This window comes from Cyprinus carpio, chromosome A9 (genome assembly GCF_018340385.1).
Source record: "Cyprinus carpio isolate SPL01 chromosome A9, ASM1834038v1, whole genome shotgun sequence".
In the NCBI taxonomy this organism is placed as follows: domain Eukaryota; kingdom Metazoa; phylum Chordata; class Actinopteri; order Cypriniformes; family Cyprinidae; genus Cyprinus; species Cyprinus carpio.
Genome location: NC_056580.1, coordinates 584,558 through 609,388, shown reverse-complemented (window position 1 = coordinate 609,388; position 24,831 = coordinate 584,558). Strand labels below are relative to the sequence as shown.

Sequence of the window (24,831 nt, the reverse complement as noted above, 5' to 3'; positions counted from 1 at the left end):
TTCTAGGAATTAAATGCTTTCTCTGAATCTTTAAAGTCTGTCCGTGAGCGATCGTACAGGTGCGGATATACGGACCTCTATTTGTGCCAGCTCAGCTATTCGACACTCCAGTGTATTCATGTTGCTAGTGACTAGGCCGGAGATATTGTTCTCTTGTCTGACCTCCGTTGAATGAGAAACGAACCTGGAAAAAAAAAAATTGCACGTCAAAGAAGGTGGAGTTACAGAACACACCCACCGATTGTTAACCGCCACGGACCAATGGAAGCTCAAAGGTGTTTAGGAGCCAAAACGAACTCCCCCAGAAAGTTTGGTTTGGTCAGCTGTTTCGAACTGCCAAAATAAACTCAAAACAAACTTAGTTTCGGCCTGATTTTGTACGAAATGACGACATATCAGTTCGTTCTTCGATTTCGTTTGAAGTATATCAGGGCCTTTATATGCACAGCAGAACATCTCATTAAAAAATTTCGTGCACACACGAATTAGTTCTTATCATTAATGAATTCAGAGTATTCTAAATCAGGGAACCACTTGACTTTTGTTCCTCTTTTATAAGTCGTTTTTGATAAAACGTTCTGCCACATGCAAAACTGTAAAGGTTAATAATTCGCATAAAACACGCCCAACCAGATCCATAAACAGGGCTTTTTTTGCACGGACCTTTTCATTACAGAAAACCCTATGATGGTTTCTAAGGACACACTCTTTCCTAAGAGCGAGTGGAGCAAGATCCTCGATCAATGCCATGTGTACTATCCTCAAATCTAGTGTAAACACCAGTACAGACCTAGATTACAGTTAATGAACCTCTCATTAGCCAGTTGTATCTGCATTTTCCTATTTTCATATATATTTAAGATGAAATACCTTTGTATAAAATTTGAGCTTTATTTGTTTATATGGCCAGAATATGTCTTTTTTGCATATGTATGGTTTCAGTTCTTCATACACTTTTAATACATTTTGATTGCATTTTAGTACACAAGTACATAACTGATGCATCATGATTTGTTTGTGAAAATATTTGTATGCCGTTTTCATGCACAAATTTGTGCATATGCACTGTTCGTGAGACCCAATGATCTAAAGACAAACAATTGTTTCTATTCTTCAGGTATACCTGGTATAGGATTGACAGGAGCAAGCGGAGAACCTGGCAGCAAAGGTCAGAATTGCATATCCCCAATAATTAGGTTTTCATTTATGGAGCACTGGGAGGTCTGCTTAAAAATGAATACATTTTCAATGTAAAATTTAAGGATAGTATAGTGAAAAGTAACTCAATTAAATGAATACTTCTCCTCATCTCCACACAGGTGACAAAGGCAACCCCGGTCTTCCTGGCATTCCCGGGAGTCCAGGTGTTCCTGGAACCAAAGGTGAGAAAGGTCTGCCAGGATTCCAAGGGAACCAAGGATGGCCTGGAGAGAGAGGACTTCCAGGAGCATCCATGGAGGGACCTAAAGGGGACAGGGGAGCTCAGGGACAGCCGGGAGAAAAAGGTGAATCCTTAACACCTCACTATTCAGGACATTCTGTCACAGAATATTCCTATTATTAGTAGTCTAACAATTTAATGGTGTCATTGTGGTTATAAAATGCATCATCTTACACCCACATCACATTTTACCACAGGTGCGAGTGGTTATCCAGGCCCACCTGGCACACCAGGCACAGTGCTGGAGCTAAAGGAGAAAAGGGAGATGTGGGCTTCCCTGGCCCACAAGGCTCTCAAGGGTATAAGGAGACAAAGGTTTCAACTGGTGCTTCTGTGAGTTTAAGGCTTTGTCTTATGAAATAAAAATAGTGCCTTTAAAAATGATAGCAGATCATTTAACACAGCTGTGCTCTGTAGGGTGAGCCTGGATTGCCTGGTTATAATGGACCAAAGGGTGAGATGGGACCACAGGGTGTTCCTGGTTTCCCTGGTAAGATTCAAGATGAATTCTAACTTGACATAATGTTGCATTGAATTTTTATGGGTTTCTGAGTATCATACTTCATATTTATAAAAGGCAATGTTCGATAGAGATGGAAGAATGAGTGGCTCTGTGTCATTCCAGGTATAAAGGGTGAGAGAGGAGTGAAACGGTTCTAAGGGTGATGGAGGAGGTGACAGAGGATTCTCCAGGTCTTAAAGGTATGAACAAAACATTTCCATTGAACTCAGCTTTCCATTAAATTATATTATTAGTGTCTATCCACATTTATTCAAATAAACATTTTAATTTATATAGCTAATATCATATTGGTAGTATGTATTGCTTTATTTTTTACATTATTGTACATAATAAATATAATAATAACTATTATTTTATTATAATTATTAAATAAAATAACAATGTAAAATATGACATCATTTAATGTCAATGTTGTACACTCTTTAAAAAATAATAATAATCATTATTGTAATAAAATATAGTGAAATACTTTTTAATACAAATATAAATATTTCACAGCATTTTACTTTGAATCTGTAGTTCTGTAAATTCATCGTGAAATACATTTTCTAGAATATACAGAAGAAGAATTACACATCAGCAACAAAATTACAAAATAGATTTATACACACACAAATAATCCAATCACATTTTGTGTGTCCACTGCTACTTCAAATCCGTATTTGAGCTTGATGTGATGTGCGGTGAAATGTCTTTATTATAATAAATGGGCAGTTCAAGGTATGAATGCTCTATACTTCATTGTAAACATTTTATTAAATTTCTGCTTTTAACATTTTAATTTAAGGAAGCGAAGGCCCCCCTGGACCCCCCTGGGCCACCATACATTTATAAAGGGGATCCTGGTCTTCCAGGACCTCAGGGTCCTTCAGGTCTAGTTGGGAATCCAAGGCATCCCCGGAGAGAAAGGACAACAGGTTGAGTGTTTCAAATATCTGAACTTACAAGTTTATGAAAACAGTCAGTTGACATGTCTTAATGCAAAACCACACTCCTAGGTGTGATGGGAACTCAGGGTATAAAAGGATATGATGGGACACCTGGCTATAATGGACATCCTGGGGCCAAAGGAGAGCCTGGACAAACTGGACCCTCTGGTAGGTGCACAGATACATCAAATATAAAGAGATCCGAGACAGAAGAAAAGTTCTGCAAATTCATCAGAACTTAAAGGACTTTCATTTATAAGATTGCTATGCTTGCTGATCCCTATTTATTTCCTAAAAATATCTTTTATGTAGGCCCCAGAGGGTACCCTGGACCCTCCAGGGCCTAGTGGTATCCCAGGTCGCATCGGCCCTCCAGGCCCTTCCTCCATGGGACCACGGCTTCCTTGTAACCCGCCACAGTCAGACTGTTGATGTTCCACTATGTCCAGAGGGAACAACGCCAATCTATGATGGATATTTCGCTGCTTTATGTCCAGGGCAATGAGAGGTCACATGGACAAGACCTAGGTTTGCACAGCAGCCACACTGATCATGTATTTTATTCTGAAATATTAATCAAAGTCACACAATCCCTGACGTTCTGCTCTCTTTACCCAATAGGTACAGCTGGTAGCTGCCTAAGGAAGTTCAGCCCAATGCCTTTCCTCTTCTGCAACATCAACAATGTGTGTAACTTCGCTTCTCGTAATGACTATTCCTACTGGCTCACGTCTCCCGAGCCCATGCCTATGAACATGGCCCCTGTTACCGGTCAGAGCATCAAACCCTTCATCAGCAGGTTTGTGATCTTATATGAATCATTTGATATTTCTGTTAGTAAGAATTCCTTGTCCTTCTCATGTGCATGCATGTTTTTCTCTGACAGATGTGTAGTTTGTGAGGCTTCTGCTATGGTGATAGCTGTGCACAGTCAGACCATCCAGATCCCACCTTGCCCTCATGGTTGGGATTCTCTCTGGATCGGATACTCTTTCGTCATGGTGAGGAGACTAAAGAAGCTTGTTTTTAGGGCTGTACAAAATATCAGTAGTTAAATCGCTAAGACTGCTGTTTAATTAGATAAATATATGTGCTGCCGGTTTCAGATATACAGTGTTTCAGAGCACCTTGGTTAATTTACTATGAATGTAGCCACTGAAACACTGTATTATGAGCTGCACCTGTATAGATGAACACAGTGCTGCACTTCATTTAGAAACCGGCAGCACATATCTTTATTTGCTTGCAAATGCCCAAAAGAAATGCCCAATATATGAGATATATTAGTATTATAATTATATTTATTATTATAATGATTTATAGAATTATATTTAATATATATATATATATATATAATATATATATATATAATATATATATATATATATATATATATATATATAATGAAAATGGTGAAAATTTGAGTTGGTTCTTGTAAAGAGTATAAATAAATAAATAGTATTTTTATTAATTTCAGTGGTTTGTTTTTTATTTATTACTTATGTAGATGCACTCTTCTAAAACATCCCCCTAATCATTCTTGATTTCCCCCCAAATATATCTACATATTTAAAAAAAATCCTGTATTATTTTACATTTTAATTTTTAAAAACTGTGAAATCGGTTCCAAACTAAAGTACAGGATGTTCAACCCTGTCAACCAGTACACTGAGGTCATTACTACATCACCAACTAAACACTAACAGGAAGCCAAATATGTCTGCTTTCATCATTTTCACTGAGGATTATATGAGAATGTGAACTTGTGAATAGCGTGTAGAGGTCTTACGCTGTCTCTCTGTGTAACAGCACACCAGTGCTGGTGCTGAGGGCTCCGGTCAGGCTCTGGCCTCTCCGGGTTCTTGTCTGGAAGAGTTCCGCTCGGCTCCCTTCATCGAGTGTCACGGTTCGTGGCACCTGCAACTACTATGCTAACTCCTACAGCTTCTGGTTAGCCACCATAGAGGAAAACGGAATGTTCAAGTAAGCTTTCACACACTTTATATTCTTGAGTATTTATCAGCTGCTTTTATGGGTGCATTATTGTTTCTTCAGTTTAACACAGAATATATCATGTACTAAAGCTGATTTGTTTATTTGAAATATTTAAGCTATATATGCCACACTCATGGAGTACATCAAAGCCACATTAAATCCTCTTTCTTACCACAAGAGGGCACAATAATTTCTAGGAGCATTTTTATTGTTTTTATGTCTCACTACATATTGAAGCATTAATAACTCATCCTACTTAATGTAACCAATAACCAGGCCAATTTAAAAACATTAGAATAATAACAATAACAAAAACAATAATATGCAATTAAAATATTGGTCCAGAAAATAATTACTTATGTTACGTGTATCTTTTTAATTAATATTACTAACTAAAATTTAATTAATAGTACTTACTAATAATGTACAGTGTGCAGAGTACAGAGATGAAGTGTAACATATCACAAAATAACTGTTTACAAAATTTTGCAATATACCAAAACATTTCTTAAATTACGTATTTCAGGATAAAGACACATCTTTTCTTCTGCAAAATTAGGCACCACTAAAAAGAGATAAAATCTCAGAGCTCAAGATAAAACAGGCAGAATTTCAAGACGTTAAGAAATAAATATAAATCACACACATTCTCTTGTTAAATGTGTGTGTGTGTGTGTGTTGTGGTTACAGGAAACCTGTCCCTACAACGCTAAAAGCTGGGAATCTACGAACTCACATCAGCAGGTGTCAAGTGTGCATGAAGAGGGTCTAGACCAGCCTCAGCACTGCGTCTGCTCTTTATATTCCAGTTTTACGAACAAACAACAATCGTATGGTGCTACTTCTATGAAAAGCCATGGAAAAACTTCAAGAACCCACAGAAAAATACACGTCTTGTCATTTATACCAATGGAACCTCAAGATCTACTGGCACATTTGCGTGTCAGATTGTTTAACTAACATTGTTCCATTGTGTCTAATGAATGACACCTGTTTACACTTGCACTGAGATTATGTATTAGTAAGCAGGTAACCATATTCATCAAGAGCTCACATGGATCGGATGCTATTCCGTCCAGCCCTCTCGTCTTCTTTTTTTTAGCTTTATTTTATCATGCCACTCAACAATATCAGATGCAGATATCTTGTTTATTTCTCTCTAAAATGTATAATCAAGCAAACACTAACATATAGAATTGGATAATTATGGTTTTGCCACTTCACTGTCAGTAAGTTTGTCAGCACCTCTTTGTATGATGTAGGAAAAGCAAAGATCAAGCGTTGTTGGTAAATATAGTGCTCTATTTTAGTTAACACTCTGTCACATAATCTCTTCAGGTAAATGATTTTGTTATACTTAATTATTTATGAAAACGTATGAGATGAGAGTTTAAGCACCAAGGGGCCTTTCCTTTCTACACTGATTTCTTTCTGTTAACCACTGCAGAAGACCACCGTGGCACATAAACTGTAATATTATGCACTTTTTTTTTTCTTCTTTTTTTTTTGTGAATCAGAATGTGGCCTTTAGACTGAAAACTTCCATTCATGAATCTGTGTTTTGAAGTTTTATGCTTGTTCATAGGTGCTTGCAGCTGTGCCTGGTCCACCTTCCTTTTGGTGCAGAAATGTTTTCCCATGATGCAATTTAACTTCATTTCCATTCACACATAGACATATAGTCCTCTTCTGTATCTGTTTATAGCTCTAATCAAAAATAATCAGACTAAAAGTGCACTAGTAAGTCACCTAAGTCACACTTTACATCTTTTGACTGACTCCTCTTTTATCACTCTGTTGACTTGAACTCATCAGCAAGCTCACCTGACTTGATTTCAACCACTTCCATGACAAACTTCAAGAGGTATCCAGATTTTTTAGAATTTAGGGTCTGTGTCTAAAGTAAGCATCTTTAGTTGTGAACATTGCCTATGGATTTCTTAAATTCTTTTGTCTTAACGCCTCAGATACCAGACCAAAGAACCTGCACATGTCCCCCTTTACGCAGTGGATTTGTTTGCTCATGGTGAATTTTTATTTGTTTATTATTATTCATATATTTTTTTCCTTTTTTATTTTACACTGATGATAACTTGACTATGCAATCTACACTACTCGCTACAAAACCTTCTCCACAGTTGACCTTTTAGCAGAGTTCATCAAATTGTTCCACTATTTTAGGTAAATAGCTAGTTGTGTTTAAATTTGAAAGTGCCTTACATGACTTTAGTCATGGATGTGAGCCCACATATCCATACTATAATGTCACTGATCTCACACACTCGCTGTAGCTCTGTGCATTGACGTGCCCACGAAGTATTTACGACTCTTGTTTTGGAATATGTTGAATAATACAGAGGTTGATTGCAATTTGTTAAAATATATATATATTTTTTCAGTGTCAAATGATTTCAGTGATGCCCCCACCCTATAATGTGTCATACAATAAAATGTTTGTATAAATGTGTGATGGATTTGTCTTTTTTTATGCAAAAAAGAGGGTATATATATATATATACAAATATATATATATATATATAATATATATATATATACTATATATATATATATATATATTATATATATATATATATAATATATACAAATATATATATATATATACACACATACATACACATAGTGTTTTATCTAATATTTACATTTTCCTTAATTTCAGCTTTATTCCAATTAGATAGATAGATAGATAGATAGATAGATAGATAGATAGATAGATAGATAGATAGATAGATAGATAGAACCACCCTTACTTAGGTTGGCCTGGAGAGGGCGATCTAAGTACACTCAGTTTTGCACAATGTGGCAGGCAGCCCTTACTACAACTCATTCCCGTCAAGTGCATATCATATTACAAAACAAGGCTATAAATTATTTATTCAGAATATCTTTCTTAATATTTACATTGCTTTAAAGCCTCAATATCATGACTTCCCTCCTCTGTATATTCTCACAACAAGTCATGTCAATGATAAAAGTCACGCTAACATTTCACACATGTATCTCTCTCAAACAGAAAAGTTTCATCTGTGTAATACAGGAAAAAAGTATCTGTTTGTGTTGGAGATACAATAAGTGTGCTACTGAAACGTTATTTTCAAGAATATTTTTCCAGCATACTCTGAGAAACTACCTTGCCAACTTCACATTTTCATTAGTGGGAAATTTGTGGCCTTCCTTAATTCTGTTGAAGAAAAACCTTTTTTGACAAGTACCTCCAGTCTGACACTGTCACGAAAGTCAATTTTTTGAAAGCTTTCCTTGTTAGTTTTCCTAGAAATGTTTTAAGGATAATATCTAAGGTCTCGCTGGCCTTCAAACATGTTTACTCGCTCATAATTATTGACCAATAAGCTGACTCCGATTTTAAATTCCTCCCTCTGGTCAGAATGGATGACTGCATTAGGGGACAGGACTGAAGTGTGCAACTTTTTTTTTTTTTTAAAACAAATCTTTACCTCTGTGGGCAGGTTGTGGGTTTTTTGGGTTATCAGCATACTCTGATATGTATAAAGTGGTGTGTGGGGTGCTTAGGCTCTGGGCTGCGCACACAGATCAATGAGCATGAGAAGAGATAAGCTTTCTCTTCTTTCATCTCTCCATTTTTTAGGAATCTCATTCTCTCTCTCCCTCTCTTTGTCCGTTGGACCCTTATCAGCCACCATTCAGTCATGGGCTGCTGTTAAAATGATGTGTATGAATAGATGACCTTTGACCCCTGAGTGAAGTAAAAATGGTTAGAAGAGTTTCAGGGTGCCTCTTGCAACATGACTGTGGAGATTTATAATTATCTTTAGACATTATGTACATATATATAATTTCAGATGGTTTGTGCTTGTTTTATTTTGGCTACATGTTTAGGTTCCTGTCAAACTTCAGGGTAACCTTGAGCATACAGTGATCTAAGTCTGGGTGTTTATGGGGTGAAAGGAACATCTGAGGAGTGTTGTGAAACTCTATAGGTCAAAGGGAACACGCTGCATAAGAGGTTGGCAGTAAATTGAGGTGAGTTGTCTATGTTGTCACCTCTAGGAATGGGGACAGACACACAATAGATCAGATTGAAATGGTCAAACTTCAAGGAGAACTGGTACCAGAGCATGCAAATACATTTAGAACGCCAAACTGTGGATTCATGCTCTTGGATTCAAGCTTGTGAGAGAGGGGGAGAGAAAAAGAAAGACCAAAGCAAATAAACAAATGTTTGTGACTGGCCAATGAGCTGAATGAATGTGGTCACATGACCAAGAATAGAAAGAATGGGTAAATATTCAGTTCAAGGTCATTTTGGGAAACACTCTTAATATATAATATATTAGATAAAATATTCATAAGTCGATTGGAAATTATTGACTGTTTTTTATGTCATATTTAACACACATGCAAGACTGGCCATTTTGTCCTTTATCTAATCAAAATGTTCAAACACACAATGCATTTTCTTCAGAATATTGTTTAATTGCTAATCAGATTATTGTTTATTGTGTCCTCAGTATCACTTTTCATATGGTTTGATCCTGTGCCAAATTATACAATTAAGGTCCTCTTGTGGACCTGACCTCCATCTAACCTTCAGTAAATATTCCTTTGAGATATTTGCTTAATGACATCACCCTACTGGAAGTTCAGCATGATCTCATGATAATTTATATGCATTTTTAAGTAAAATGTGGTCTATAAATGTACATTTACTTACATTTTTAACAGGCACTAAAAACCGTACCATACTGACGTATTTCCAGCGTCTCAACGTACTACAAATACTTAACGTACGCTATTTTCAGCATTTAAATGCACAAATTCAACGTAATGACTACACCTAAAAAGGAAATCCTTATGAATATTGAAATTGCGGCATTAATTTTATTATTTATTTTTATTTGTCATATCAAGACTTTGGTTTTCAATTACTTTTTATGTTTGTTTATTGTTTACTTAATATAAAAAATGATAACATTTCGTTTTGTTGTGTGATTTCTGCAGCCAGCTCATTTCCAAGAATAGGCCTACGTAATGATAAACAAGCCTTTTTAAACCTTAAAATAAATAACATTTCTGCTATCGTTTAACCTTGTCTTTGATTACTTGTAATGTTTACTTTGTTTGCCACGGGCCACAAAAGGCGTTTTCTGCAACATGTGACTGACAATAGAACTGTAGCTCTGTGTTCCTGTGGCTCAGTGGTAGAGCATTGTGTAAGCAGCGCAAGAGGTTGTGGGTTCGATTCCCAGGGAACACATGTTAGGTAAAAAATGTTGGCCTGAATGCACTGTAAGTTGCTTTGGATAAAAGTGTCTGGTAAATGTAAATAAAATACACCAAAAACGCACTGTATTTGTGTGCTGTAATCCAAATCTTCCAAATGCATATGACTGCGAGAAACAGACCCAAATCCAAGCCTTTATTCTGCGATCTTCATCTTGTCCCGAAGCAGCAAGTCCAGTGACCATAAACAGCAAAGCCTGTGCTGACTGATGCTGAATCTCCCTGCGTTCCATTCGGAAGGGCTCATCCCTATGCCCTAATCCCTTCAAAGGGTTTACCCTCCGGCGTGATAGCTTTGAAGGGTGTAGGGGACCAAATAACTGTTTCTTGAAGTGCCCTTCTCTGTCATAATCATGTGCCCAAATGGAGGCGCTGTCATCATAAGAAGAATCAGCGCAAAGGATCATGGGAGCCCGAAGTGTCCATTAGTTGTACCCTTCGAAATCCTTCATTCCATAGGGGCCTTTGACGTGGCCAGTTGAGAGCACTTCGGTTTGGAACGACCCTTCAATATGGCGGCCATGATTGTTTTCACTCTGAAGTGCCATTCGGAGGGCGATATGTCCTGTTTGGAACGCACCGTTTGACTCTTTACAAATTCAAATGTTGCCGCTTCAAACTACAGGTTTTTACGGCAGGATAATCGATCACTCATTACAAATTGCGACATGCCGTGTTTCTGGTGAGGTGTGTTTGAATGGAGTCTTCACAAGTTCACGGAGTGGATCGGGAAAATAATCTGGATAATTTTTTCAGCGATTAACAACATAAATTCTGCTCTGGCTCACACAAACCTACTGTATTCTGCCAGAGAGGACCGCGGCTGCAATGCATCATCATTTGGATTAATTTTGGTACTGCTTTTGACATTTTTGCAATACATAAATGATTGTAATTGCTTTTATCGGTCTGTCATGTTTTTCTGTCATGTTTTTCTTATACTGTACAGCAAGGGTGCCCAACCCTGCTCCTGGCAATTGACTGTCCTGCAAAGTTTAGCTACAGTTACAGTTACAGAAATGTTTAGGTTTATAGGTAGGAGGGATTAGCGACTATAAAAATATTTTAATGCTATATTTTTACTAAAATTGTTATTTTCCTGCATATTTTGGTCAGTTGCATTTTATATCCTTTTATATTCGCTATAAAATGGGTAGGTTGGTTTGGGGGTAGGTTAAGGGGTCTAAAAATCTAACTTGTTATTTTTAATACATTTATAAAAAATGCATATTCACTATAAAATGGGTAGGTTTAGGTTATGGGGGGTAGGTTATTTTTAAGTTTTTTTTTTTAGTTAAAAATACGTAGCGATTTGTACATTTTAAATTTGGAAATACGTCTTAATTGTACGTTTTAGCATCAATAAAACCGTACCAAAAAATATAAGTTTTGTGCTTGTAAAAAATATTACGTATTAATATCTATATGTAAACATGAAACCAGGCTGGGAAGTTACATTATTTTGGAGGGAAAACAATAGCACACACGTGTGCACACGCATTACGAGCTGTCCCTTTAAATTATAACATGAGCATATACAGTTTTAGAAGTTATGTGACACAGCATAACTTAAATGAAATTCCCTCCTGTGAAACCCTAGGTGTCATTGGTCATGTTTCTTTTGTGCAGGTAGTATTTAAAAATGTGCTGCGCATAAAATGCCATTTCGAACCGTAAAGCTTAACTTCTCTCATTGTTGTACTGACGTTTTGTATAATATCTGTTTTCACTTGGATAGTTTTGTTCAGATTATTACATGCTGTGAATAAATCAATATCCTAACCTTGGCTAAGGCTGTATTTGTTCTGGTAGCACTGCTGTGCATTTGATAAGCTTTGGGCATTTCTGTAGCCTTACGTTAAAAACAGGTCTATCTGATATGATGGTTCTGTGCCCTGAATGCTCATTCTATGGATTCGCAGCATGTTCCTCCTCCCACTGCTTATCTTTTGCCAAGAGTGCACAAAGGGCATGTCTCAACACTCCACACTCTTCTCCTTTTTTTCCTAAGGTTACTCCATTCTTCCAAACAAAGAGCTGTTTCTGCTGCCCTATGCTCATGGAGTTGTGAGTCATAAGGGAAAACTGAGGTAAGTTTTGGTCTGCTGTAGCCTGAAGGTTGTTGGCATTGCCGACTCCCACTGCTCTGTCACCTGAGTTCAACTGCGACTGCTGTGGGCATGTACAGCAACATACATCAGTGCCAACCCTCTATATGTAAAATGGGTACCATCTGATTTGTTCTATTGCCTTTTCATCCCTCAGTTAATTTTAGACATTCACATTCTCAAAATCGGTGTTTGTCATGCTATCATTGTACAATAGGTTATTCTGGTAAGTGTATGTGTATATTTTCTCCTATCCTGACCATGCCAAAATGTAAGAAACCATTTGTGGGTTGATTCCCTCAAAAAATGTGGCTTTGTAGCACAATCAAGACACTGTAAACCAGTAGAGTGCTGTAGTCCATGTTTCTGGAAGTAAACATGCCATTCATTTTTCTCCACAGGGGACATTGATTTTTTAGTGTTAAAACCTTTAAATTAAAATAGGTTTGAGGTTGTTAATCAATGGTATATGCTTTTGTTGAAGCCATCAGCCTGCACTATTTTAACTCATTTTTAAAAATGTATAATAGTGTAAGTTTCCGATGAAAAAACAAAGGCCTAGTTTTGAGTACTTTGGTTTACCTTTCAGTATGGCAGCCATGAGTGCCCCTTCGTAGGTGGATATATCCCATTTGACACACCACAAATCAGTCAAACCCATTATTTTTGCAGTTTTGTTTGGTGATGCTTAGTCGTGTCATGCACACTTCATTTTTAACACTGCTGTCTTTATACAGTACTTATCTGACAGTAGCATGGCAGCTGCGATGGATTTAATTGTTTTGCTATAAAGTAGGTGGCAATTTAGGTGAAAAAGTCCAGTCAGGGTCCAAAACTAACACTCACTGGCTGCCAAATATGAGTAAAAATTTACTTGGGTGCATAAACATCTTACACACCAGTTGGAAGGTAATTTTATTAATGTAATACATGGTTTGGAATTGGATAGTAAGAATTAACCTCACTGATGTGAGTAAAATATGCACATTTTTAGCTTAAATGGATAATTTCTCTGCTGGCAAGGTGGGCTTTTAATAAATTTAATCTGAAAATAATTCTACATGTTAAGAGAAAACAGATAAGGCCTGGGGTCTCATTTATAAAACTCTCAGTAGATTTCATCCTAAAAGTGTATGTATCCACAAAAGCTAGATTTTGCGTATGCACAAAAGTTTTCAGATTTATAAAACCATTCGTATGTCAGAACCTGCGGAAAAATCCCTTTGTTAATCCCAGTCAGGGGAAGATTGTGCGTACGTGCATCCACCACGACTCCTCCCCAAAATCACCATATATGGAGCTTACAACGCCTAGTTTTACTATGCATAACCTCATCTGCATATCATTTCCATGCATATTCCCATCCACAGCATATTTAACAAGGTTAAAGGTACAAGACATTAAGGAAATATGAGATATGGACTATTAATGCCATTTATGCCATACACAATTTTTATTGCTAAAAATCATCCAGTATCCTTGTTATGTTTTAGCATAAATACATAAAAACAAAACTGTTTAAAATAGTTCTCAGATAAATATTTTAGAACAGAGTTGGTCTCATTCTTTTCTACTGGCCAAATAGTATTTCAATTGTTTTAAACATAATAGATATATATATTATCACTGGACATATTCAAACTGGACAATAGTCCGTTCGACCACTGAATCCAGCAGTGTCTGCCATAATATCAAAGTAAGTGTGCATCATTGATCATTGTTCTCACTAAAATATTTTTGCATAGCATGAGATCTGCAGTTTAGTATTTATGCCAAGTTTATTTTTTATAACTCCCAATATGTGTGGAAAATTGTGTACGCAATTTCTATGCCTATTTTGTGTGTACACAACATTTATAAATGAGACCCCTGGACCTTTCATTTTGCTAGGAAGGTAGGGAAACTTCGACACCCACAATGCACTGGGCATCACCCATTTGTTGATCCAAGTGAACATAGTTTATACTGACTGAACGTGTCCTTCTATAACCCTCTGACCACATGGCCCTTAGCGTGTGCTAGCCACAACTCCAAATCCCAGTTATACGACCAGATACAATATGTTTATGTGTGTGCGCACTGAATCTTTAAAGCAAAATCCTGCAGGATATTCAACATTGTTGTGCACATGGAAGTGTCATGGCAGTTTTCTTCAACCTGCTCTCATAACCCTACTACAGCATGCTCTCATTTTATAGCCACAGTTTTCTGTGGCTAGTGTGTGGAATAGGTCTGTAAATCGTTTTAAAGGCTGCCTTTCATTTAGCGTTCAGACATTAGTGTCGCACAGCCTCTGGTTCAGTGTTGACATGTAGCAATTCTATAGCCATATGTGTGAAATGTGGAATGGCTGGATAACTTGGTGTGTTGAATTTTTAATCAGGTGTAGCATAAGCCATAGGCAATGCTGCCAGTAAAGCATTCAAGTCTTTTCTCCACATCTTCCGTCTGTTAATTCTATATAATATTCTTTTATAACACTGGAATACTTAAGTGTTTTTATTCTTTCTTTAGCTCTTTAACTTATTGTTATGGACTTTCATCTTCCTGGTGTGCGAGTCACAGAAATAGAGTATGGCTCTCTGTCTCATATTAGAGCACTGCCAGGTTCAGTCAAGGTATTTGTTCCAGGACTGGAAGATTGCTCCCATAGCTATTAGAACACTCTACGTGTGTGTGCCAAACAGCTCTCAGTCTGCCAAATAACTGTGATGTTGGCAATAATCAGACAGAAACCTTCCCCCAGCACACATGCTGAAAAGACCAGCAGGCTGGTTTATGCTGGTTAAAGCTGGTTTGGTGCTGGTCCAGCTAGTGGACCAGGATACTGTAGTGTTCAACTACAAAACTACAAACCAGCTTGTTTTCTGATGTAGAAGGTCAACCATGTATGTCAAGTTGGTCAAAGATGTATGGCAGGGGGCCTTGCAGATTCCTGACCCAACATTTTTATTGTTGTAGTTTTCATGTTTTTATGTTGCGCATTCTGTTGGGTAACCCTGTTGAACAGACCAGCTTGAATTTCCATGCCAGTCTATGCTGGTTTGTGCTGCTACAGTAGTTTAAGCTTCCATTTTTTTTCACCAGTAAAATTAAGCTTTAGATTTGCCAAGGAATCTCTCCACTACATCAGTATTCAGAGTTACTAAATATTGGTCCCTGGTAGAAAGTTAGTCTGCAATATCTTGATTGATTTTGATGGTTTGGATAGAATGGTTTCTGCTCAGTGTTGATAACAGCTTGCTGTGCTGTAGTTACCCAGTCTGCTCTTGTTGAACCATTACAATAATTTATTCACTGTTTTTGAGTATGATCTACTACTTACTACTTTGAACTTATGTTGAATCCAAAGTAAGATAATACTTCACATTCTGTGCTAACATCTCAAACTGCATCCAGAATGCAACCCACTGAGTGTTATATATCACGCGTTAATGTCTGTGTATGCAGCACAATTTGATTTGGCTTGGTAGTAAAGTCATTGACAGATTGACAGGTTGAAAAGATCCCTAACCTTTTTCAGCCCAGTAAAGACATCAGCCAATGGGTTCATGGCCTTTAAAGCTGAATCCACAACAAACAAACTGAACCTTCTCTTTCTGCACACACACATTATTAAAGATCATCTCCCATTGTGTGAACTGTAAAGTGTGTACATGGTAATTGCGTCTTGTACAGTATTGCATTAGTATCCGATTAATTAATTAAAATGATTAAATATTCATGAGCCCTGTGTAGAGAGAAAAAGGAAAAGTTGCACAAATCATTGGTGATTCATTTATGTACTTGTGTAAAGCTACAGTACCATGATGGATGAGGTTGTTTTCTCACTCAGTGTGTGCACTTTAATATCTATGTAAAAATCCCAGCTGACCTTTGAGGTGAACACAGTGTTACCGATTGGAGATGCTAGGACCTTTGATCAGTCCAAATCAAGTGAAAGGCTCCCCTTACGAAAAATAAGTTTATTCAAGTGTGCTATTAGTATACTTCTTTTAAACTAAAAATAGGAAAGTATACTTTTAGTTTACTTTTTATATACTTCTCAGAAATGGGCTTTATGTACTCCTCAGAAATATACTTAAAATTACATTTAAGTATACTTGACTTATACTTACAAAAAGTAAATATATTTGAACTATACTTGTGGTCTTAGAATCTGTGTTGTCATTGTTATACGGTAGAGGGCACTATTACACATCTTCTGTACAGAATTTCCAAACAAAACACAAGTGAAGAAGAAAAATAAACAACAGATACTAACACATGTAACACAATCATCTGACATGAAACAGCATCAAAACTGTAATGTTATGGAATAAAATGTCAACCGATGAAGAGGTAATAATTACAGTCAAGCTTTGGGGTGTTGATCGACTCCATCTACGGTTTGATTTGATTATCATTCTGAATCCATTGTAATCTTATGTACTGTTTTCAGCTTTTTGTTGTTCATATTATTATTATTATGATTTTTTTTTATGAAACTTACCCACATTTAAGTGTTTAAAAAAAGAATGCATGAAGCTAGAATAAAATGTTTTTGTTTACAAGCAGATACCCTGTTCTTTCTTTGGATGTTTTGTATGTTCAGATATTCATACAACAAAATATATACAAATTAAAACCTAAATAGGGACATAGTTGAATAGGGGCATACTTAAAGTATTATGTAAAGTTCACTTAAAGAAAACTTATGAGTATACTTGCAGTATAAAACTACTAAACTTGTAGTTTACTGAGACTATACTTCAAAGAGTACAAAGTATTTAATTAGTAAACTATCAGTATATCTATAAGTTAACTTTTAGTATAATTGCAGTACAAACTACAAACATAGAGGTAAACCAGTTGTGTACTTAATGTTTGCTACTGTTATACTTAATGTATACTTAAAAGTTTACTTTTATATACTAGAAAGTGGGGCCAAGGGCCCAATTTAGTCCCAAGGAGTATTGAAACAGTACACTTACAAGTATACTACTAGAACACTGATATTTTGTATACTTGCTACATAAAGTATACTTAAAAATATACTTTAACTTTACTTAAGTATACTTAATAAAATAAACTTGAAGTATACTACTTTTTGTTGAGGGTCATCCTTCAGGTGAGCACCTAACCACTTGAGATTTTTTTGATCAGGATTACCCTCTCATACATAAACACACACAGACATTCCACAAGTCCATAGGATGGTAAAACAAAGCAATGGCAATCACAGCATCAGGACTCCCCTTTTTAAGGGGTCATGGGTGATGCGATTTCAGTTTTTCCTTTCTCTTTGGAGTGTTACAAGCGCTTGGTGCATAAAGAAGATCTGTAAAGATGCAAAGACTAAAGCCTCAGATCCAAAGAGATATTCTTTATAGTAGTTAAGAGTCAATCACGCCTACCTCAAACGCCTCATTTAAACACGCCCCCACGTCTATGTCACAATGTGGGAAGATTTGCATAACGCCGCCCAGATGTTCACGCAAAGAAAGAAGGCGTGACTTTTATTCTCGCTGTAGTATTGTTGTTGCCGCTGCTGCCATGTTGTGGAGATGCTGTGTGTTTCATTGTGAAAGCAAAACTACTTTGTTTGGCCTTCCAAAAGAGGATGATATCCACTTCGTCATGCCTAGATCTGATCCATGCTGGTCGCTGAGGAAATACATCAACTTCGCCCTGTGGATCGCCAGATCGATAGACTTTCAACATGGATGAAGCGAAGTCCAGCCTGGGGTCATCACATGTGGTTGCTGCAAGCTCTTCGTCGAATCCGCCGGCCACACCGTTCTCAAGCCCGCCTCCGCTCACTCAGCCCACTGTGTGTGACGCTGTGTTTCATTGTGAAAGCGAAACTACTTTGTTTGGCCTTCCAAAAGAGGACACAACTAGAAATCAGTTGATAAGTTGTATTTACAACACTGTTCCAGAACAGTTCAACAAATATTCAGATGTCTGCAGCATATTTTATGGAGGACTGTTTCCTAATCCTGAGAGAAGACTACAGTGCCAGCTGTTCTGACTCACAGACTTTAAGTAAGTTTTTTAGATTTAAAGAATTTGCCACTGATGATTCAAACACAAGTTTTGAGCAGTGTAGAGTAGCGATTGTTGTTTGTCATTTCTCCAATCACAAATGCAGACATGGTTTTATGTTTATGCGGCGCGATGCATCGCAACGCATAAAAAGACAGTATAAGTCATTATAATCCGTAATTATGTCGCCACTGGATGCAACAAATGCCTTGTTAATAATGGGTTTTAATGTTTTTGTCTCATCGCTCCGGCCAGGACACAGCAACATTTCCGCCACACGCTTGAGGTATTCGGCCAATCACAACGCACTGAATAGCTGGCCAATCACAGCACACCTCGCTTTACAGAACGATGAGTTTTGTTAAAATCGACACGTTTCAGAAAGGCGGGGAATAGAGGAGAAACAATTATGTACAATATGTGGAAAATAATGTGTTTTTTTTAACCTTAAACCTTTGAACCTTAAAAACATTTCATTACATTTAAATAAACAAAATAATGTTCTTTTTAGCAACATCAGATGACCCCTTTAAAATTCCCAGGGATTTAAATTTCTCTACTAAACTACATGCAAGGCCAAGGTGCACATATATATACAGTACAGACATTCTGTAGTTGCCATGGAGATGCTGAAAATTGACCTTTATTGCAAGGCTTCCTTTTATCTAGTGATAGCACTTTAGGTTTAGCGTAATTCAGATATGGATATACAATATGTCACCATTACTAGATAATTAGCTGTTAATATGTCTATCCAGTAGTGCAGCACAAAATATTTTTTAGACAATTAATTAATGTGAAGACATATTAGTTTTATGGGAGTTGATAAAACCATGTGCTTTTTTTCCTCTTTGAATGATTTTTTTTTTTTTGACTGGGCATCTGTTTTAGTTATGTTGGGATGGACCTATCTATCCATCCATCCATCCATCCCCAACATATCTTGTATTATTCAACAATTAGTTACAGTCTTCTAAAAAAGTTTCTGGAGGAAAATTATTTATCACAAGCAATATAATATAAGCTATTTTTGTTTACAATTATATAAACAAATAGTATGTTTATATTAAATAACTATTTTAAACAAAATAATATAAATCTTATCTATTTACTGTTTGTAAACATTTCATTGGGGGAATTTTGTGATCTAATTGTTTTTTTTTCCCCCATGTTTTTGAAATGTTTCTCAGCTAAAAAAAAAAAAAAAAAAAAAAGAATATATTTTAAATTATTATTATAATTGAATTCTAATAATAATTATATTTATATAATATATAATATGATTTATATAATGATGTATTTTATATTGTGTATCCATTTTGCTTATTTCAATATATTTAAAAATTTGTGGTTCCCAGTTATGTTAAATTGAAATATCAACTAGATTATTTTTTCCAACTACTGTCAAAAAACATTTTTTATTTTTCTTCTAATCTTTTCCAGAAGTTGTTTAAAAGACACCACAAAGCAAACATAACTTCATGCTCAAGCAAACAGAAGTACAGTCAGTGTAAAAGTTATGTGTGTCTGCACAGTAGCTTAGATGGCCAGGGTTTTTTTTCTTTTTTTTTTAGCAAAATTGACATTCGTATAATTTGACAATAAATCCTGGAGCGAGAAAGAATCTCAATAGATAAAATGTCACTTATACATGACATGTCAACATAAGAAATGTCTGACTAACATCATAAATAGAATTCAAATGCAAAGATCAGCACTTGGTATAACATACTATCAAAACCTCTATCCATCATGCTAACACCCGACAAGCATGTCTTTTAGGCAGTGTGTGACAAATAGCACAGTTATGAAATATAACTTTATAAGTGTGCTATTGACATCAAACAAAAGCCCACAAAGAAGTGACTATGTGCGACCGATGTGAGATATACCAAAGCTGTGTCTCAAGATCCCTACCGCTTAGTGCAAAAACACACAAGAGAGTCAGACTCACACCCCCTTAAAAAGGTGGAATATGATAATGACATCAAGTCAGATCAAGAGCAACTTATATATTTTCAAAGCCTGTGAGCTCCCTTGCTGTCTACTGCCTACTTATGTGCCTTCAAGGGCAGCATCCTAACTGAAATGAAAACTCTTAAGTAACTGATTTGCAAGTCTATTTGTCAAACAAAGAGGAACTCTCAAGCAAAATGCAGGGGTGATTTGACTTTTTTAGCCTGCCATTAGCATGTCGCTAAGCTAATGACATGATACTCTAATGAGCACAGAAAGGCAAGTGGTATATTTTTATGAATAAATAAGTTTACTGATTTTTATTTTATTTTTTTTAATGAAGTTTGACATACTGAATATGAAAATCACATTATTTCTTATCTATCATTAGCAGTGCTCATGACAACCAATAAATTATGGTTAACACTTTAGTTTAGGGACCTAAACTAGGGAACATATTGGCTGTATATACTACTTATTAAGCACATATGAATGCCTTATTTTGCATGACTATATTTTAGATCCCTTAATCCTACCCCATACCTACACTTAATAAATACCACACAAACAATTAATAAACCACAAATTAGGATATTAATGAGACAAAAGTCATAGTTTATAGTTAAAAGTGAGAATTGGTTCCTAAACTAAAGTGTGATTAACAGCTTATACAAGCTAATTTGTTATAACCCATTCATAACAATGACATGGTACTTGCATAAAACTGAGTTAACTAAAGTTTAATATAAACAATTACCAAAAGTGAGTCAAATGAAACAGCAGGAGTGTATGTTGGTTGATTTTTGTTGTTCATGACTAGTCCCACAATGTTCTGGAATGTTCCACCAGAAAGCACTATAATGTTACAGAATATTATATTACAGAATATTACAGAATGTTACAGACATTTCTACAATGTTCCCATTCTTGCAAAAAAAAAAAAAAAAAAAAAAAAAAATACAAAAACTTATCTGTACTAAGCCAGTGTTTCATAATTATGAGCCAATCATCTTCATCTTCATCATCAGCATCTTCTTCTTCTTCCGCTCTGGAAATCTGTGGTAGCCCATAGAACTACTTGTGGGAAAGTTATGAAATTTGGCAAACATACAGGTATAGAGGACAATCGGCTGAGTCACCATAGAATGTTTGGAGTCTCAAACTCAATCCTTCTTGTGCCACCAACTGTCCAAACCTGCACATATATTTATGCCAATAACTTCTGGACCATAAAGTTTAGAAGCAAAATTATTTTTTCCTGATCCCTTGCCTCGTGCCAAGTTGAATGCACATCAAAATGTAAAATTCTATGAGTCAAGATTTTTCACAATTATTCATAGTTAAAAAAATAAAAAAATAAAAACTTTTTTTTTCAAACTCATCCTAGAGAGTTTGTCTGATTTTCACCTAAATTGGTTCAGATAATCTTCAGACCATGCTGGCAAAAAGTTATGGAATTCAAGTTGATTAGTTAATCCATTCTCGAATAACGCACAACAATAATGATTAACAACCATACAAATTTGACAAAGAGCACGCCAAAAATGGGTGTATATATCTCCACAACGCTTTAGCGCATTGTGACCAAACTTGGTGTGTGTAATAATAACCATGATCTGAGGCTACCTGCACTGTTTCAGCATAGCAACACCTAGTGGTGAGGAAATACAAAATATGCTATTTTTGCTTAGAACTTCTGAAAAATGTTGCCAAAAATCCTCTTTAGATTCAGTGCAGCATGCCTAATCGAACAATACACAGTATTCCCATGTCAGCCATTCTGGGCATCAGCCATTTTGAATTTTGTCATTAAATGCATTTACAAATATATTGGAGTATCTTTACGAAACTCAGAATGTGTCTTCATCACTATGCCCTGATGATACTCAAAAAGTTTTGTGGCAGTATCACCTTGTGGTCAAAAGTTATAATGAAATTTCCAAAAATGCTATTGTAATGAAACTGGTCTCAATATATTATTTGGCTCATGCTGAGAACATAGGGTGCATCTCAATCAGCTCCCTAGTTAAGTAGTCAGGGCACTGATCAGGCAGTCAGCCATTTTAAGGACTGTCTCATTAGTGAAATCCTTCCAGTGCACTGGAACGTTTGCTCCCTGAAAAATCCCACAACGCAAAAAAAAAAAAAAAAAAAAAAAAAAAATGAGATGCTCCCTATGATCCCTTACTGGAAATTATGACACATTTCTGAAGTGCGAAACATAAACCACATGATCCATCTCGATGAATATAATGATACGCAACAGAAGATTTAAAAAGACAAGCACTTGAACTATATTTAAGCATAAATACACATTGCAAGGCAGGTAGTGAACACATCTAGTTAACATTAATAATTAATATTCGGCTGAAATGTTGTTAGGACATGTAACAGAACAATGTGTTTAAAAGAGAATAAAAAAATAATATCAAAAAAGAAATTGGTCCTGCCTGTTGTTCAATAGGGCCTTTCACACCTCAGGAACCTTTTCATAGTACCAGAACTAATTGTGGAACTACCCACTTTTTGGCGTTTTCACACCGCCAGAATTGGGTTTGGCGATTTTAGTAGCGGACTGCCTTTTTGAGAAGCAAATTAGCTTCTACTCTGGAGCAGGGTCTAACCAGCACAACCAGTACTACCTGTGAAGTAAGTAGACATTGATTGGCCAAACGCGTACGAAAACGCCCTCACCTGCCATGATTTAAAAAGCCATGTAAACATACTGTAAACATTGTGTCAACTTATTTCGCAAGTATGACGAACAGCGATTAAATATACAGACGCTGAAGTACAGGCACTTGTAGCAAATGTAGCACTGCCAGTTGTTGTTGGAGATTCTTAGTCCTCCTTCCCGTTCTTTCAATCGCTTTACGTATACATTGACATTCCATGACCATTATTGTGAAACCCGCGAGACACAACAAAAACACAGCTCCGGTCACAGCATCCTCCATCCTCATGTTGTTAACATTGTTCTTCTTTGTTTCCGTTGTTGAAAGCCGCTCACAAACGATGTCACTGTCAACCGGCTTACGTCACTTCCTAGTACACACTGTTGGTGCAAATGCAACCCTTTAAATGGTACTGGGATATAGTTCGTGCAAAATCGTTCCAGTACTAAAGCGGTGCGAAAGGCCCTATTACAGTTTTTTTTTTCAATTGCTACCATCCTTTTGTCCAATCTGTAGTCACGTTTTAAAAACAATATACACCTGTAGCACAACATCAGTCTGTTGTGACCATACCTTTAACACAATTCATGTTGTTTTCACACAATATTCAAAATGCTTAAATTTTCTTTTCACATAAGCTTACCCCATACCAAAATCATAGATCGTTCTTATCTTTTTTACAAATGCTTAAACACAACATGACAGAAATGAAGACCTAATGTTCCAAACTTTAAATATAGTGTAAAGCCTCTACTTCTGCAACAACAGCAACTCAAAAGCATTGAAAAAAAATATCTCTATATAAAATATTGTAACAACTAATAAGCATTTTTAAAGTAACAGATCTAAGAAATATTTATAAACAGCTCATTCCAATCTCAGTATGATTATTAGTCAGGGTGTTGATGCTCTTTCCATTACATCAACATAGAGTAAAAATACCTCTTTGAATTGGTTTTGTGGATGCAGAACAACACAAAGAATCAGAGAGAGAGAAAAAATCTTTTAATAGTTGGAGGAGGGAGAGGAGTAGTTGGATCAGAAAAAGGGAGAAGAAGAGGTAAGGGAGGGGATAAGAATGTTTGCTGGACTGTGCATTTTTATGTTTGTCTGTTTTTCCCTCTTACACATGTGAAACCTATGAAAGCTTATTTCTGCCATGGAATATAAAGCATAAAGGGTAATTGTGACTTTGTTCCATCTCACAGTTCTGACATTTATTTCTTACAATTGTGAATTTATCTCACAATTCTGATAATGTCTGAATTGCAAGATGTAAACTCGCAGTTCCAAGAATAGAAGTCCAAATTGTGAGATAAAAAGTTCACAATTACCGTTTTTACTTTTTTATCCTGTGACGGAAACAAGCTTGCATAGTAACCAAAGGACATGTATGTTGTAATTTTTGTTGATCTCTGGAATCAGCTACCATCCACATCCAACCCCCAACCACTGGAGCACAATTTCAATCAAGGTTCCAATTGAATTTCTGCATATAGAACCCTATTTTTTCTATTGTACATTCTATAAAGTAATGACTCATTCTGTTTTAGACAGTATCTTGCCAAGAATGAACACATCCAACACTCATCATTAATCTAAAAAGTTGTAAGACCAGAGGCATATTAAAACAAGGATAAATCAACTCATCAACTTACAGTGTACAACTTACAACTCATCAACTTTTCCATTGTCAATTGCAACATTCCCATTACGTGTCCCTCAGTGTCAATAGAAAACAAAGCCAAAACACATACATTTCAGGCAATTTAGAAATTGTGGCCAGGACATTTCACCTTGCAACAGCCTGTTTACTCAGTGTCACCAATAGTTAACCGCTGTTAATGTGTTTATCCACAGTGTTCTGTTTTGAACTGGTTGCGTAAATGGTGTACAG

The 24,831-nt window shown here is 36.2% G+C and overlaps 1 protein-coding gene and 1 pseudogene across 1 annotated transcript; both read left to right on the top strand.

Moving 5' to 3' along the window:
- The first annotated feature begins 932 nt into the window (after positions 1-932).
- On the top strand, positions 933-2,113 carry LOC122146057 (collagen alpha-1(IV) chain-like). Its single transcript, XM_042763102.1, has 5 exons — positions 933-1,168; positions 1,320-1,505; positions 1,639-1,774; positions 1,859-1,931; positions 2,067-2,113. The coding sequence occupies exons 1-5, from the start codon at positions 1,000-1,002 to the stop codon at positions 2,070-2,072; spliced, it is 570 nt and encodes a 189-aa protein (XP_042619036.1). The 5' UTR covers positions 933-999; the 3' UTR covers positions 2,073-2,113.
- Positions 2,114-2,805: 692 nt separating this feature from the next.
- LOC122146056 lies at positions 2,806-6,162 on the top strand (annotated as a pseudogene).
- The last annotated feature ends 18,669 nt before the right edge of the window (positions 6,163-24,831 follow it).

Coding starts and splice junctions, on each gene's coding strand:
- LOC122146057 (XM_042763102.1), top strand. CDS start 1,000: ATGCATCATGATTTGTTTGTGAAAATATTTGTATGCCGTTTTCATGCA. Junction 1,506..1,638: donor GGGACAGCCGGGAGAAAAAG/GTGAATCCTTAA, acceptor ATTTTACCACAG/GTGCGAGTGGTTATCCAGGC. Junction 1,775..1,858: donor AGGTTTCAACTGGTGCTTCT/GTGAGTTTAAGG, acceptor TGTGCTCTGTAG/GGTGAGCCTGGATTGCCTGG.